The sequence below is a fragment of the Condylura cristata genome, unplaced genomic scaffold, assembly GCF_000260355.1.
Source record: "Condylura cristata isolate star-nosed mole 26May11 unplaced genomic scaffold, ConCri1.0 scaffold00030, whole genome shotgun sequence".
NCBI lineage: Eukaryota > Metazoa > Chordata > Mammalia > Eulipotyphla > Talpidae > Condylura > Condylura cristata.
In genome coordinates this window covers 16,588,548-16,600,775 of record NW_004567131.1, presented here as the reverse complement: position 1 = coordinate 16,600,775, position 12,228 = coordinate 16,588,548, and the positions used below count along the sequence as shown (strand labels likewise).

At 37.0% G+C, this 12,228-nt stretch overlaps 1 protein-coding gene across 2 annotated transcripts in view; it reads left to right on the top strand.

The window, feature by feature from the left end:
- USP6NL (USP6 N-terminal like) overlaps window positions 1-11,893 on the top strand; it is a 98,383-nt gene extending 86,490 nt beyond the window's left edge. For both annotated transcript variants that reach the window (XM_012731415.1, XM_004691243.2), the window contains exon 14: window positions 9,270-11,893. In XM_012731415.1, coding sequence (XP_012586869.1) covers window positions 9,270-10,684 — 1,415 coding nt within the window. In that variant the 3' untranslated portion in view covers window positions 10,685-11,893. The remainder of the gene's footprint in view (window positions 1-9,269) is intronic.
- The last annotated feature ends 335 nt before the right edge of the window (window positions 11,894-12,228 follow it).

The following is a 12,228-nucleotide window of genomic DNA, read 5'->3' as shown; positions in this document are numbered from 1 at the left end:
GGGGAGCAGCGGGCGGGTCAGGAGAGGTCTGCCACCCATGTGGTCACCTCCAGGGCAGGCGGGAATCGAACTCATGTGGAAGTAGCTTAAGCTTCTTAGTGCGGTGCTTTAACCCACTGTGCCACCAGGGAGGGCCCTGTAGTAAGAAATTTAATACCCCATTTATACATATTTTTTAATTTATTTATTAATGCATACAAGAACTGGGGTATAGGCCAGAGGTGCGGAAGGAGAGAGGTCTCACCAGAGACAGAGTGGGGAGCAGAACAGACTGACTGAAATGTAGGTGACTGAAATACACTGCATTTCAGTCAGTCTGGTGAGACAGCAGCGGGTGAGACAGGAGAGGTCTGCCTTGCTGTGTGGGTCACCTCCCTGGCCCGGGGATCGACCTCATGCTGCAGTGGCTACAGTAATGCTGTGCTTTAATCCCTTGTGCCACCAGGGAAGGAAGGCCCTGATATACTTCTTAAATCTTTTAACATGCAGCAGCCGCTTATTCTTCCTCACTCACTCCCTATCCCTACCTTTGTTTTTTCCTTTTTACAATAAACTTTTCTCATCCCAGTGATAATACTACTTTACTTTCTTGTCATTTTTGTGTTCACAGAAGTAACCCGTTTAAATTACTCCAAGAACTTTTCCTATGCAGTCACAGCTTGGCCAACTGACAAACAAAAGGTCTTGCTTTTGGCCTATCTCAGTTTTTGACGAGTATTTTTAGTAAGCAAACTCATTTCTAGGTGTTTTTTTTTTTTTTTATTTCAAGTGAGAAATGTGCAACTTTTCCTTTTCCTTGGTCACTTAGAGGTCATTGTTGTATTAATTGACCTAATTTCAACATTGTTGTATCTTAGGGGATAGGGAGATCCAAGGAGAGTTGCAGAAATGAATTAATAACTAGTCAGTGGAGTAGTTAAAACACTCCTAACATGAAGTTTGCCTTCCTCTGTAGATGTACTTCATGGGACTCAAAACAACTACAAACGTAACATCAAAGATCATGATCACAGATCACCATAATAGATGTTATAATTATAGTGAGAAATTTTGAAATGGTACAAGAATTATCACAATATGACACAGAAACATGAAATTGAGCCACATGATATTGAAAAATGGTGCTTGATAGATTTGCTCAATGCAGGGTTGACACAAACCTCAATTTGTAAAATACATCATATCTGAAGAGCTCAGTAAGGTGATATAACACAAGAAAATATATAGATGTAAAGTAAAACCTACTGTCTACAAATAGCATGGGAAAGGTTTTTGAAATGATAGAACTATCTTGTGTCCTGATCACATACAACATAATATTATAAGCAAGTAATATTACTGTGTTTTTTTTTTTTTATTTTTTAAAACTTCAACATTCTGAGGGCTTGGGCAGATTTCCTTTCTTTCTTTTTTTTTTAGAGATTTATTTATTTGTTCATACAGAACTGGGGTACAGGCCAGAGGCTCAGGGGCGGCGAGAGGCTTCACCAGAGACAGAGTGGGAGCAGAACAGGCAGATCTATGAAGTACACTGCTGAGGGGAGCAGTGGGCGGGTCAGGAGAGGTCTGCCTCGCCATGTGGTACCCCCGGGGCAGGTGGGAATCGAACTCATGCGGAAGTGGCTTTAGCTTCTCAGTGCTGTGCTTTAACCCGCTGCGCCACCAGGGTGGGCCCAGATTTTTTATTTGTTTATATAATGGAAATTTATTTTACAAATATTCCTTATTAATATGGATGTGATTTGAAACACTAGTAAACAAAATATGTATTTTTAAAATTATTTAACAAAAACTATTTAAAATATGGAGGATTAAATAGTTTTATTTTAAGGTTTATGCTGTATAGGTTTGAATTCTTTTTGCACCCCTTATCTTTCAAGCTTAATCTGACAGGAGAAAAAAAAGAATAAATCAAGCTTATGAACCTAACTATAATAATTAAAATTTTTCTCTTACGGTCAGCTGTAATTTAGAAAGCAAACTGAATTTATTTTGATTACCTTGTTGAAGAATACAGTAGTGTTTGAATTGTATATTCTTTTGGTTAATGGGACATTAAATAGAAAATTGATTGTTCAGATGTAAATTTTAAATCAGTACTCATGTGACCATGCTTTTAAGACTCAGTTGGACTTAATATTTGATCTAGAAGGAATGAGTTTTTTCCCCCAGAGTAATTTTTCTGACAACAGATCCACCATTCTTACTGAAACTGTTACAACAATCAGAGTATTATCTGTTGAAATTTAGAAGTCAAATGTTGCTCGCAAAGAAAGCACTTAGAACACTTTCCTGTAATTATATGTTTCTTGTTGGGTTCAAAAAGCTTGTTAATGCTTTCTGAGACAATTATTATAAGTCTTGTAATTTAGAGTGGTGTCCACTGGGTGGTGACAGAGACCTCAGAAAGATCCAGGATTGACAAGCATGAGGGCACTTGAGAAGAGCCTTTTACAGAATTGGCTTTTTTTTTTTCTTTTATTTAAGGAAAGCAAACATTTTTACCTTTATCCTGAAACCTATCAACTTATATTTCCATTTTTTGAGTATTCTAGTGCTAGCATAAAAATGCTCACCTGACATATTTTGAAATACTCTGAAAGGCATCATTAAAGTGGTATTTTCATAAAAAGATCCCTGTTGTACCTGATAGGAACTGTGATTCTTTCCTACTCTTTAAAGAATAAGGCAGTAATTCTTTGTTTATACTCCTGTGTTTTTAAGAAGAGGGAAGAATAAAATTTAGATATGGTGCTATATTGAGATGAACAAAAACAGTACTATGTCTATTGAAAAGAAGTCCCAAATGAAACTAGGCATAATAAATATTGAAACTGGGGTCATCCCTGGTGGTGCAGCGGGTTGAAGTGCAGCACTGCAAGCTGGCTGCAGCTACCCTGGTGTAGGTTCGATTCCTTGCCCTGGAGGTGACCCACATGGTATCTTGTCTTGCCCACTGCTCCCCTCAGCAGTGTACTTCATCAGTCTGCCTGTTCTACTCCCCACTCTGTCTCTCGTGATTCCTCTCACTGCCCCTGCACCTCTGACCTGTACCCCAGCTCTGTATGCATAAATGAATAAATCTTTTTAAAAAAATAGTAAAACTTATATTCTATTTATAGCTATCTATTTTGACATCAGTTATGCTTCAACCTTTTCATTATACTTAGTTGCTTAGGGGTGAAAGAAGATAGTTAAACCTGCTCTGATCTCACCCTGCTCCCCTCTCTTCTTTATTCTTTTCTCTTTCCCTCTTCTCTTGCCTCTAACTTCTACTCATTCTCATTTCTCTTTCTTTTGAGAGACAATGTCCTCCCAGCTAATGTGCCCAGAGGGCCCTCAGAACCATCCCTGAAGTGCAAACAGCTGGAATATATTTGATCATGTCGAGTTACTAAGAATTTTACACTGTTCAGTCAGTGTTTGATCTGTCATGGGGACTAACTTATACATGGCATAATTGAACAGTATTATCAATCAACAAATATTCCTGGAAGATAGATACTAATACTGGGGTCAGGAGCCATGCATTAATTCCACTAGTTAATCTTTAGAATGCTCCCTGCTTACAATCACTATAGAAAGTCTGAGTTACCTAACGCTGTTTTAAATTATGCTATTCCCAGTAGTGTATTGTGGTCTTGGCACCTGTGGTCAGCAGTACCCTTGCCATCATGACCACTGTGATAACTTGCATTACTGTCCTTAAAATTGGGAGGAATTGGTTTTTTTTTTTAATTCATATGAATTATGTGAATCTGGTATTTTGTGAAGATTTTTCTTATATTTCTTTTACTATTTTAGACACTGTTAGAAGGAAAATAAAAGAAGCCCAAGTTACTTTCAATAGGTTATAGCCTACTAGGGGAAGAAGGAAATTTATTTTGAAAGAACTTTAAGATACTACTTTTGGGATAATTTAAAACAGTCTCATTTCTACCCCAGTGTGGATTTTGGTGCTTTGCCCATTTGGTAAATGGAAATTTCAAATTTTTCTTTTAATCCTAATATAATGTGTAGATGCGTAGTATATTAATATCTTTTCTTTAGAGACATTTCTTTTTTGACTTGAGTGCAAAATAGTGTTAAGTATAAAGCGAATACTTTTCTTACCTTTTATATTGAATAATTAAATCTTCCACATCTGTATGACACATACTTTTCTGTTTTGTCTCATTTGAAATTACCATCTCACTCTCCCCATTACTTTCTTTCTCAATTTTTTTTTCTCCTGAGAAATATTATGTCTTATATTCATAGTCCCACATTATGTGCCCTGTTAGTCTTTACCACTGTGTGCCTTTCCTATGTCTACAGGATCCAGACTGAAAATCTGTAGCTATTAGAATATAAGGAATGGGAAAAAAGAACACAGATTTCTTCTCTGACACATCTTTCTCAACTCTGGTGCCCAGCACTACTATCTGCCAAGCACTGTCCAGTACTTTGCATATTTTAATCAAGTATTAGACTTTCCTTTCTTCTTACTCATTAGCATTCAGGAAGGTGAATAGCAGAAAAGAGAGGTGGTCCCCGTATGTCTGCTCCAGGGCTTCCTACCTGACTGCTGTTTGTCCAAGCAGGTGTTGCTCTATGCTCTGCCAGGGGCAACTGCTTGCTCTACTGCTGACCACAGTGTGGGGGTACCCTGGGCTGTAGTTCCTGTGGCACAGCATGGCTACTTTTAAAGCTGATTTTTGTAAAGGGCAAGGTCGAAACCATGATGTCTTGCCTTATGACAGATTACCTACAGAAGCTCCATCTCCAAATACCACCACATTGTAAATTTCAACATGTGAATTTCGGGGAGACAGGGCCATTCAGTCCACAGCATGTAGCTAGCCTTTAAAACACCTAATTTCAAGTGAATTTTGTTTTCATGAGTTGTGAATGGATATAGATCAAAACATTGAAAACAGGATTTGGTCTAAGAGAAGCATTGGAAGCTTTCACTGATAGATTGCAAGAGAAGGGCAATACTAGTTTATTGTGAAATTCCTCCTGCCTCCCTTAAAATATTGCTTTGGAGATTTTTATTAGCCTTTTAAATTACTTCATATGAACTAAAATATTGGTGGCTCTTTCTGCAGGTGCCACTACTGGCTTTTCTTTTTAATGGTTATGTTTTTCCCCAGGTTTCTACTCACCAACCTGAAAAAAAGATTTTGATGATTGGCTGATATTTATATATGGTGGACTGTCAACCAGTCATTGACTTAGCTATCCACACTAATGCATTGTGATAGTTATTAGAGTAGCGGCTAAAAGAAAAATTCATAAATTGGGTTTTTCAATTCTGTATGTCTTTATATCTTCTTGATAATTTTTTTGTTGTTGGAATTACTTGCCCACAGGGAAGAAGGAATTCATATAGTTATCTGGAAATATATGGATAACTATTTGCAGATAAAAACACTTTGGGTTTGTGATATTAATAATTTTATCTTTATTGTTAGTTTTTAACCTGATATTGTCAGATAATACTTGTGAACATTCTTGACTCAGGCTGCACTTAGGTCAAATTTTTTTTTTAATATCTCATTTCCAGGTATTTCTTATGAAGTTAGGTAGCTGAATTGTTATATGTTGCTTCATATACAACAGAAGTTTTCTTTATGAATACTTGTCTCACTGACAATCATTTTAAAGTTTGGTTTATCACTTAAAATAACTTGTCTACATTTTATTTATGTATGCTGAAGTAATTATAAAATATATATTTTTGTAAAACCAACATGATTGGTTATGCCAATCATTGCTGTATAATATCTGTTACTGTCTTTACCAGGAGCCTTCCTTTACTTTGCTAATACCTCTCAGTTAACATCTAATTATGACTGAAAAGCAAATTCTTCTCACTGTTTCCACCATAGTCTAGTATATGAGTAAAGAGCAAAGGGGTTCAACTCTGGGTTTGAATTCTGCATCTGCTGCTTACTAGCTGTGAGCCCTTGGGCAAGTTCATGTATAAAATGAGTACGGTAGTAGTGATTGTCATCTGTTCTTGCTGCTAACACTGTATGTATGACTTTACTTTTGCAGTAGTGACCGACACAGGGTAAATGCTTAATGAGTATCAGCTGTCATAAATGCTTAATGAGTATCAGCTGTCACTGTTATAATTGTCATCATTAGTTATTACACAATCTAAATCCAACCTGCCGTTCAAACCGAACTTTGCAAGACAGACATCATATCATGTTACTTTCCTGCTGGAAAGCTTCTAGTAGTATGACTCAGAAAAAAACCAAAAAACAATCCAGAGTCCTTACTGTTGTCTTCAGGTCCCTATGTGATGTGATGCTTTTCTGTCCGCCTCCTACTCTAGGCACAGAGTGCCTTTGTTCTTGCTGGGCCACTTACCTGCTCAGTCCTGCCCTATTTCAAATCATTTTAATAGTTTTATCCTGGCACTGCTTTCTATAGCTCTCTGCACCACTGGAATATAAACTCCCTAAAGACAGGGCTGATTTCCGTCTATTTTGCCCTTTGACTGCCAGCACCTGGAATGTTGTGGTACTTGGCAGATGCTTGGTTAGGATGCATTTGTTCAATGAATAAATGAATAAAACATTGTAATTGTAATGTTGTATGTTTTCAAATTTATAAAACAAAGGACTTTTACAAATATTGTCAAAGTAAAGTTAAAGCCATACAGAGTTTTGTTGGAGTTTAATGAAGATGGCATAGTGGAAGAAAACAGTGAATGGGGAGTGAAAATTCTGAGTCCTGGTTCTCAGGAGTCTCTTAGACTCAATTTTCCCATTTATAAAACACAGGCAGGAAAACTTCTTTCTGGAGTCCTACGACTCTAAGAAACTGTCTGGTTGAAGGAAGAGGGAAGAGGGGTGACTGTGAGGTACCCTGATACTCCTTACTTTAGATTGGGGTTTCATATGAAGAAATCAGCTTTCTCCCCCTGTAATTCTGATTCTGGTGCCTTAATTATATGAAAGATACAGTGTTTTCATCATTTTCTTTTCCCGACCCTCCCAAAGAAAAATATGTAGAATATATGTTGTTGCTGTTTTTAAATCAGGTATTAACCCTTTGTTTTGATGTAGATTTTTTAAAATTATATTTTTTAAAATTAAATTTTAAAATGTCACATACCTTACATCATTCTTCATTTTTGTACAATGTTTGCTTTCTCCTGTCAGGTGTAGAGAGACCCTCTCTGTGAAATTCCTACCACCAATTTACCTGTGAACCTTTCACCATAGTTCCTTGTGTTCTTCTCTCCCTGTTTTCATCATACTCCCTCTCCCCCCCCCCCGCAGAATGTTTCTGACTACAGTTTACTGTTGATTATGCTTTTTAATTTATTATAATTACTTTTTTCTTCCTGATCCCTTATTTGGTTCTACATTCCTCCTATAAGTGAAATCATCTGATAGTTCTTTTTCTTTCTAGCTTATTCCACTGAGCTAAATATGCTTTATATATCTTTTAAAAATTATGCTATGTAGATAAATAACACATTTATTGTCAAGACTACAAACTACACAAAAACAGACTATGTTCATGTCCATCTGCTCATGACAAATACATTGTGGCCTAGCACAGTGTCTATAGTGTAGCTGGCTGTATATTAAGTATGTTAGCTAGATGGATGAATGGAAATTCCAACTAATTTTTTTTAAAATTTATATATATCTAACATTTAAAAAAATATTTATTTATTTATGAATACAGAACTGGGGTATAGACCAGAGGTGCAGGGGTGGTGAGAGGAATCACCAGAGACATAGTGGGGAACAGAACAGGTGGAATGCCCAGGTACACTGCTGAGGGAAGCAGCAGGTGAGACAGGAGAGGTCTGCTGTGCCTTGTGGGTCACCCCATAGAATTTCTACCACCATTTCACCCATGCACCTTCACAGTAGTCCCTTATGCTCTTCCCACCCTCATGTAGATGCTTCTTCCTCCCCTTCCTCTGCAAAGTGTCTCTGATTTATAGTTGTGTGTTTATTTTTGTTTTGTTGTATTGTGCTTTTTATTATTTTCCCCCTTGTTTGCTCCCCTATTTTCCTCCTACAAGTGAAACCATCTGTTACTTTTCTTTTTTCACTGAACGTAATCCCTTCTAGCTCATCCATGTTGCTATGAATGGTATTATCAACTATTTTTTTTTAAAAGATTTATTTATTTATGCTTACAGAACTGGGTTACAGGCCAGAGGTGCAGGGGCGGTGAGAGGATTCATCACAGACAGAGTGGGGAGCAGAACAGGCAGATTGACAAAGTACACTGCTGAGGGGAACAGCGGGTGGGTCAGAAGAGGTTTGTCACGCTTGTGGGTCAGCTCCCTGGCCAGGGATCAAACTCCAGCTCTAGTGGCTTTGGAGAGCTTCATAATGCGGTGCTTTAACCTATTGCGCCACCAGGGAGAGCCCTCAACTAATTTTTAAATGAAATTTTTTCTTAGTAACAGATGAAAAACTTGAAAAATACACTTTTTACAGAACAGTATTTTTAGAATGAAGTCTTCTGTTTTTTTTTTTCAAGATGATATTGAATGTCTGTATAGCAGTAGATTATTCTTAATGGCCAATTTATTGTACCTTACTTTAATTCCTCATTAATGGTACATATATATGTAAAGCTAAAAATAACCAGTATGATTCTGTCTTTTTTAATCTTTATGCATTTAAAGTTAGATCTGTGAAGATTGTTAACTTTGAAATAAGAGTACCACTTCTTTTTATCATGAATTTATGTGATGGAAGGTACTAGAGATGATGAAAATACAATAACTAAGCTATTTGGGGACAGTTTAGAGACCTAGTAGGTTTTTGAATTCAGCTGACTTTTGAATTTGGCAGACCTGCTTGAAATTGATAGGTGAAGCTTTCTGAGATTTCAAAACTTCTAGTTGCTATAGACTAAAGTGAAGCTTTAATGTAATGATAGGGCATTGAATTATTGATTGTTTTAGAACAGAAATTAGAATATCAGCCTACACTCTTAAGACAGCAGGTAGCAATATATCTTAACAAAATATGGAATTGTGTTACACAATTGTGTGAATGTTACAAGATTCTAAAATATTCCTACCTGCAAATTGCCTAGTAAGATTGTAAGTTTAGGTATGTCTTATTATCAGTCTCCAAAAAATGTTTCTAAGCCACTAAAATCCTGTGGGGTTTATTTATGCAGATATTTGTGTGTGTGTATATGCATATAGAAGTAAACAGCTATTCATAATGTGCTTCTTATCTATGGCTCTGTGTATTCATTGGTATTTATGAATCTGTTTTTTCATTTAGGTAAAGAAGATGAATATCCAAGGAAACCACTGGGGCAACTTCCACCTGAATCTCAATTTGCCAACATAAGTCTAGTGAGCAATGGACAGAGAAATGTTGGCAGGTCAAGTCCCCATACTAGTGGCAGAAGAGAAAGTGGCTCATCACCTCACAAAAAACATGAGTATTCACCTCACCATCACAGTCGAACTGGTACTCCAGAACAAGTAAGGCAACCAAGACAGAAATCAGTGGAGGAGGACAGTAAAAAGCTTAAAGATGAGGCAGTCTTTCCAAGAAAACTTCAGTCAGGTGCACAAACCGATTCCAGGCAATATAACCATGCAGCTGCTAATCAAAATAGCAATGCTACTTCAAACATCAGGAAGGAATTTGTACCCAAATGGAATAAACCATCTGATACTTCAGCTATTGAAAAAACGGCCAAATATGCCATGGAAGGCAAAAGTAGATTAGCACATCCCACACTGACCGTTACCATACCAAGTTCGACTGATCCTCAGCTATCAAATGGAAGGCAAAAGATGAAGGTTTTGAATGCTGATGAAGGGAAACGTGGGTCTAATGCATCACAGTATGACAATGTACCTGAAAATGAAAATGGAGCTTCTATTGAAGAGGCACGAGAAAGGGCTTACTCTCAAAGTCCCAGGAATATTATTTACTCTCACAGTCCAAGAAGGCATGCTGAGCCAAGTTCTAGTCCATCAAAAATACCAAACAAGTTTACTTTTAGAGTGCAGCCTACAAGTTATGCAAGACACCCATCTCAGGTAGAGGGGGAAGATCGAGGGACAATGCACCCACCATCTTACAGTAATCCCCCAATCTACCATGGAAATTCTCCAAAACAAGTCCCTACTACTAATAGCAACTTCATGCCTCCACAGTTTAGTCATGGGACTCAGGTGAATCCTTCCAGGAGACCTTATGGTTCTACTCTTTCAGTTGATGGTTCTCCAGAGAAATCGTACAGCCGCCCAACTCCTCTTGTACTGCCATCCAGTCGAATAGAAGTTCTCCCTGTTGATATTGGTACTGGGGGATATTTGGGTAATTCAGGGTCACCAAAGAATGGAAAATTAATTGTCCCTCCAGTGGATTATTTGCCAGATAGCAGAAAATGGTCAGAAGTTGGTTATACATATAGACCTGAGGTGCATGGACAATCGTGGACTCAAGATGCTAACCATGGCCACTTAAGCAGTTTACCAAAATATTCAGCCTTCCAGCACGTGCCCTTTCAGGACCACAACCTCCCCGCAGTTTCTGTGGACAGTCCAGTGCGGTATAGAACTTCACCAGCTCTAGAAGATGCTAGTTCTTCTGGGTATCAGTATACAGGGCCAGCGCCTCCAACATATCACTACAGAAATCGGGATGGACTTTCTATTCAAGAATCAGTATTGCTGTGAGAATTTACCTATACTGGCTAAATATAAGAGAGTAGCAACCATATGAAACTTACATTGCTATGTTTGTAATTGCCAAAGCAGTATTTTATACTATTGTAAACAACTCGCACAATTCTAATGTATGTTAGTAATAAGAATATATGGATGTGTTTTTTTTCCCCATGTAGATGCTGCTTAAGATGAGCATTTTAAATTGCATCATCACTGAACCTGTTAGAAAGACTTTAACATGGAGACATAGCAATAGCATTTAGGGATGCACGCACAGTAATAATTCATTGTTGAATTTCATTTATATCTTTCTCTAAAACCTGACCTTTTTTTTTTTAACTCTATTAGCCCATTCTATTTTGAATAATGTTACTGAGCACTGAAAACTGTGTAGAATGAATATTTTTAAGATTATATGTAGTGTATGTGACTTTTAAGAAATATTATAGGCATCTATGCATACACATTTGAACACAGAACTAAAGTAATGTTAAAAAAACTACTTTTAATCTAGATCTGTGGAATAATTTATTTTTCTTCACTTGTCTTTGGTCAAGTATTTTTCCTTATATTTAATCCAGATCCTAAACTAACAAGTGTGTGCCCTGACTCAGTTCAACATCTCACGGAATGTCTATTATCCTCATTCGATTGCTGCATTCTTTAAATCTGAAAAAGTAGTCATTGGAGGGAAAGGCTCACCTTTAATGGTGCTTAAAAATCAGGGCAGTTAAAGTAAGTTTATGGCCAGCAGTGCAGCACTTAATGTACACACACAGTGGTCAGATTGGTGCCTCGGTGCCCTTTGTTCTGTTTTGGCTCTTGCAAAACTTAAGCAGGATGTTCTTAACCAGATGTGCAGAAAATGCTGCCTCTCTGCTCCCAGTGGGTTCTACATGTACTTACAAGGGGGGCAGCAGAATAAACCCCTTTGGAATTCATTTGAAAGCAAGATTAACACTTCTGCTCATTAAGTTCCTGTAGAGCCTCCAGATATCAAGGGCCTGTGATCATTATGTGATCTTTTTTTGGCACTTTTTTTTAGGCAATGTAGTGTCCATAGGTATTGCTACACTTAGGCCATTAAAGTATCATGGTGTAAATTATAGTATTTTTAAAAATATGGTGACTTCCATACTTTCCATGTTTGTTTTTGTTTTTTTTTTTCAGTGAAAAATTTCAGGTTCATGGTAAAAAATTAGCAGTGTCTTTTAAAAAATTTTCTTTAAAAAATTCTCTATTACACTACAGTTATCAAAATACAAAATTCTAAGCACTCCAAAAAAAAAAAAAGTGTGAATTTGTGTTTAAATTGGAGGGCTTGTAACATTACTGTGCTCATATTTGAATTTTAGAGAGTAGAAAGCCTAATACTGGTGGCTCTTGTTAGGGCTTCAAGCTTTCAAGGTACAGAAGTCTGTCTTTTAAAATGAGAGTAACATTTGTTTAGCTAGTGAATGTGACAATATTTTTTATGTATATAATGAGTTTAATGTAATTTTAATCAACTAAGTAATGATGTTATTAAATGGCAAAGCAAATGCAGTGTATTA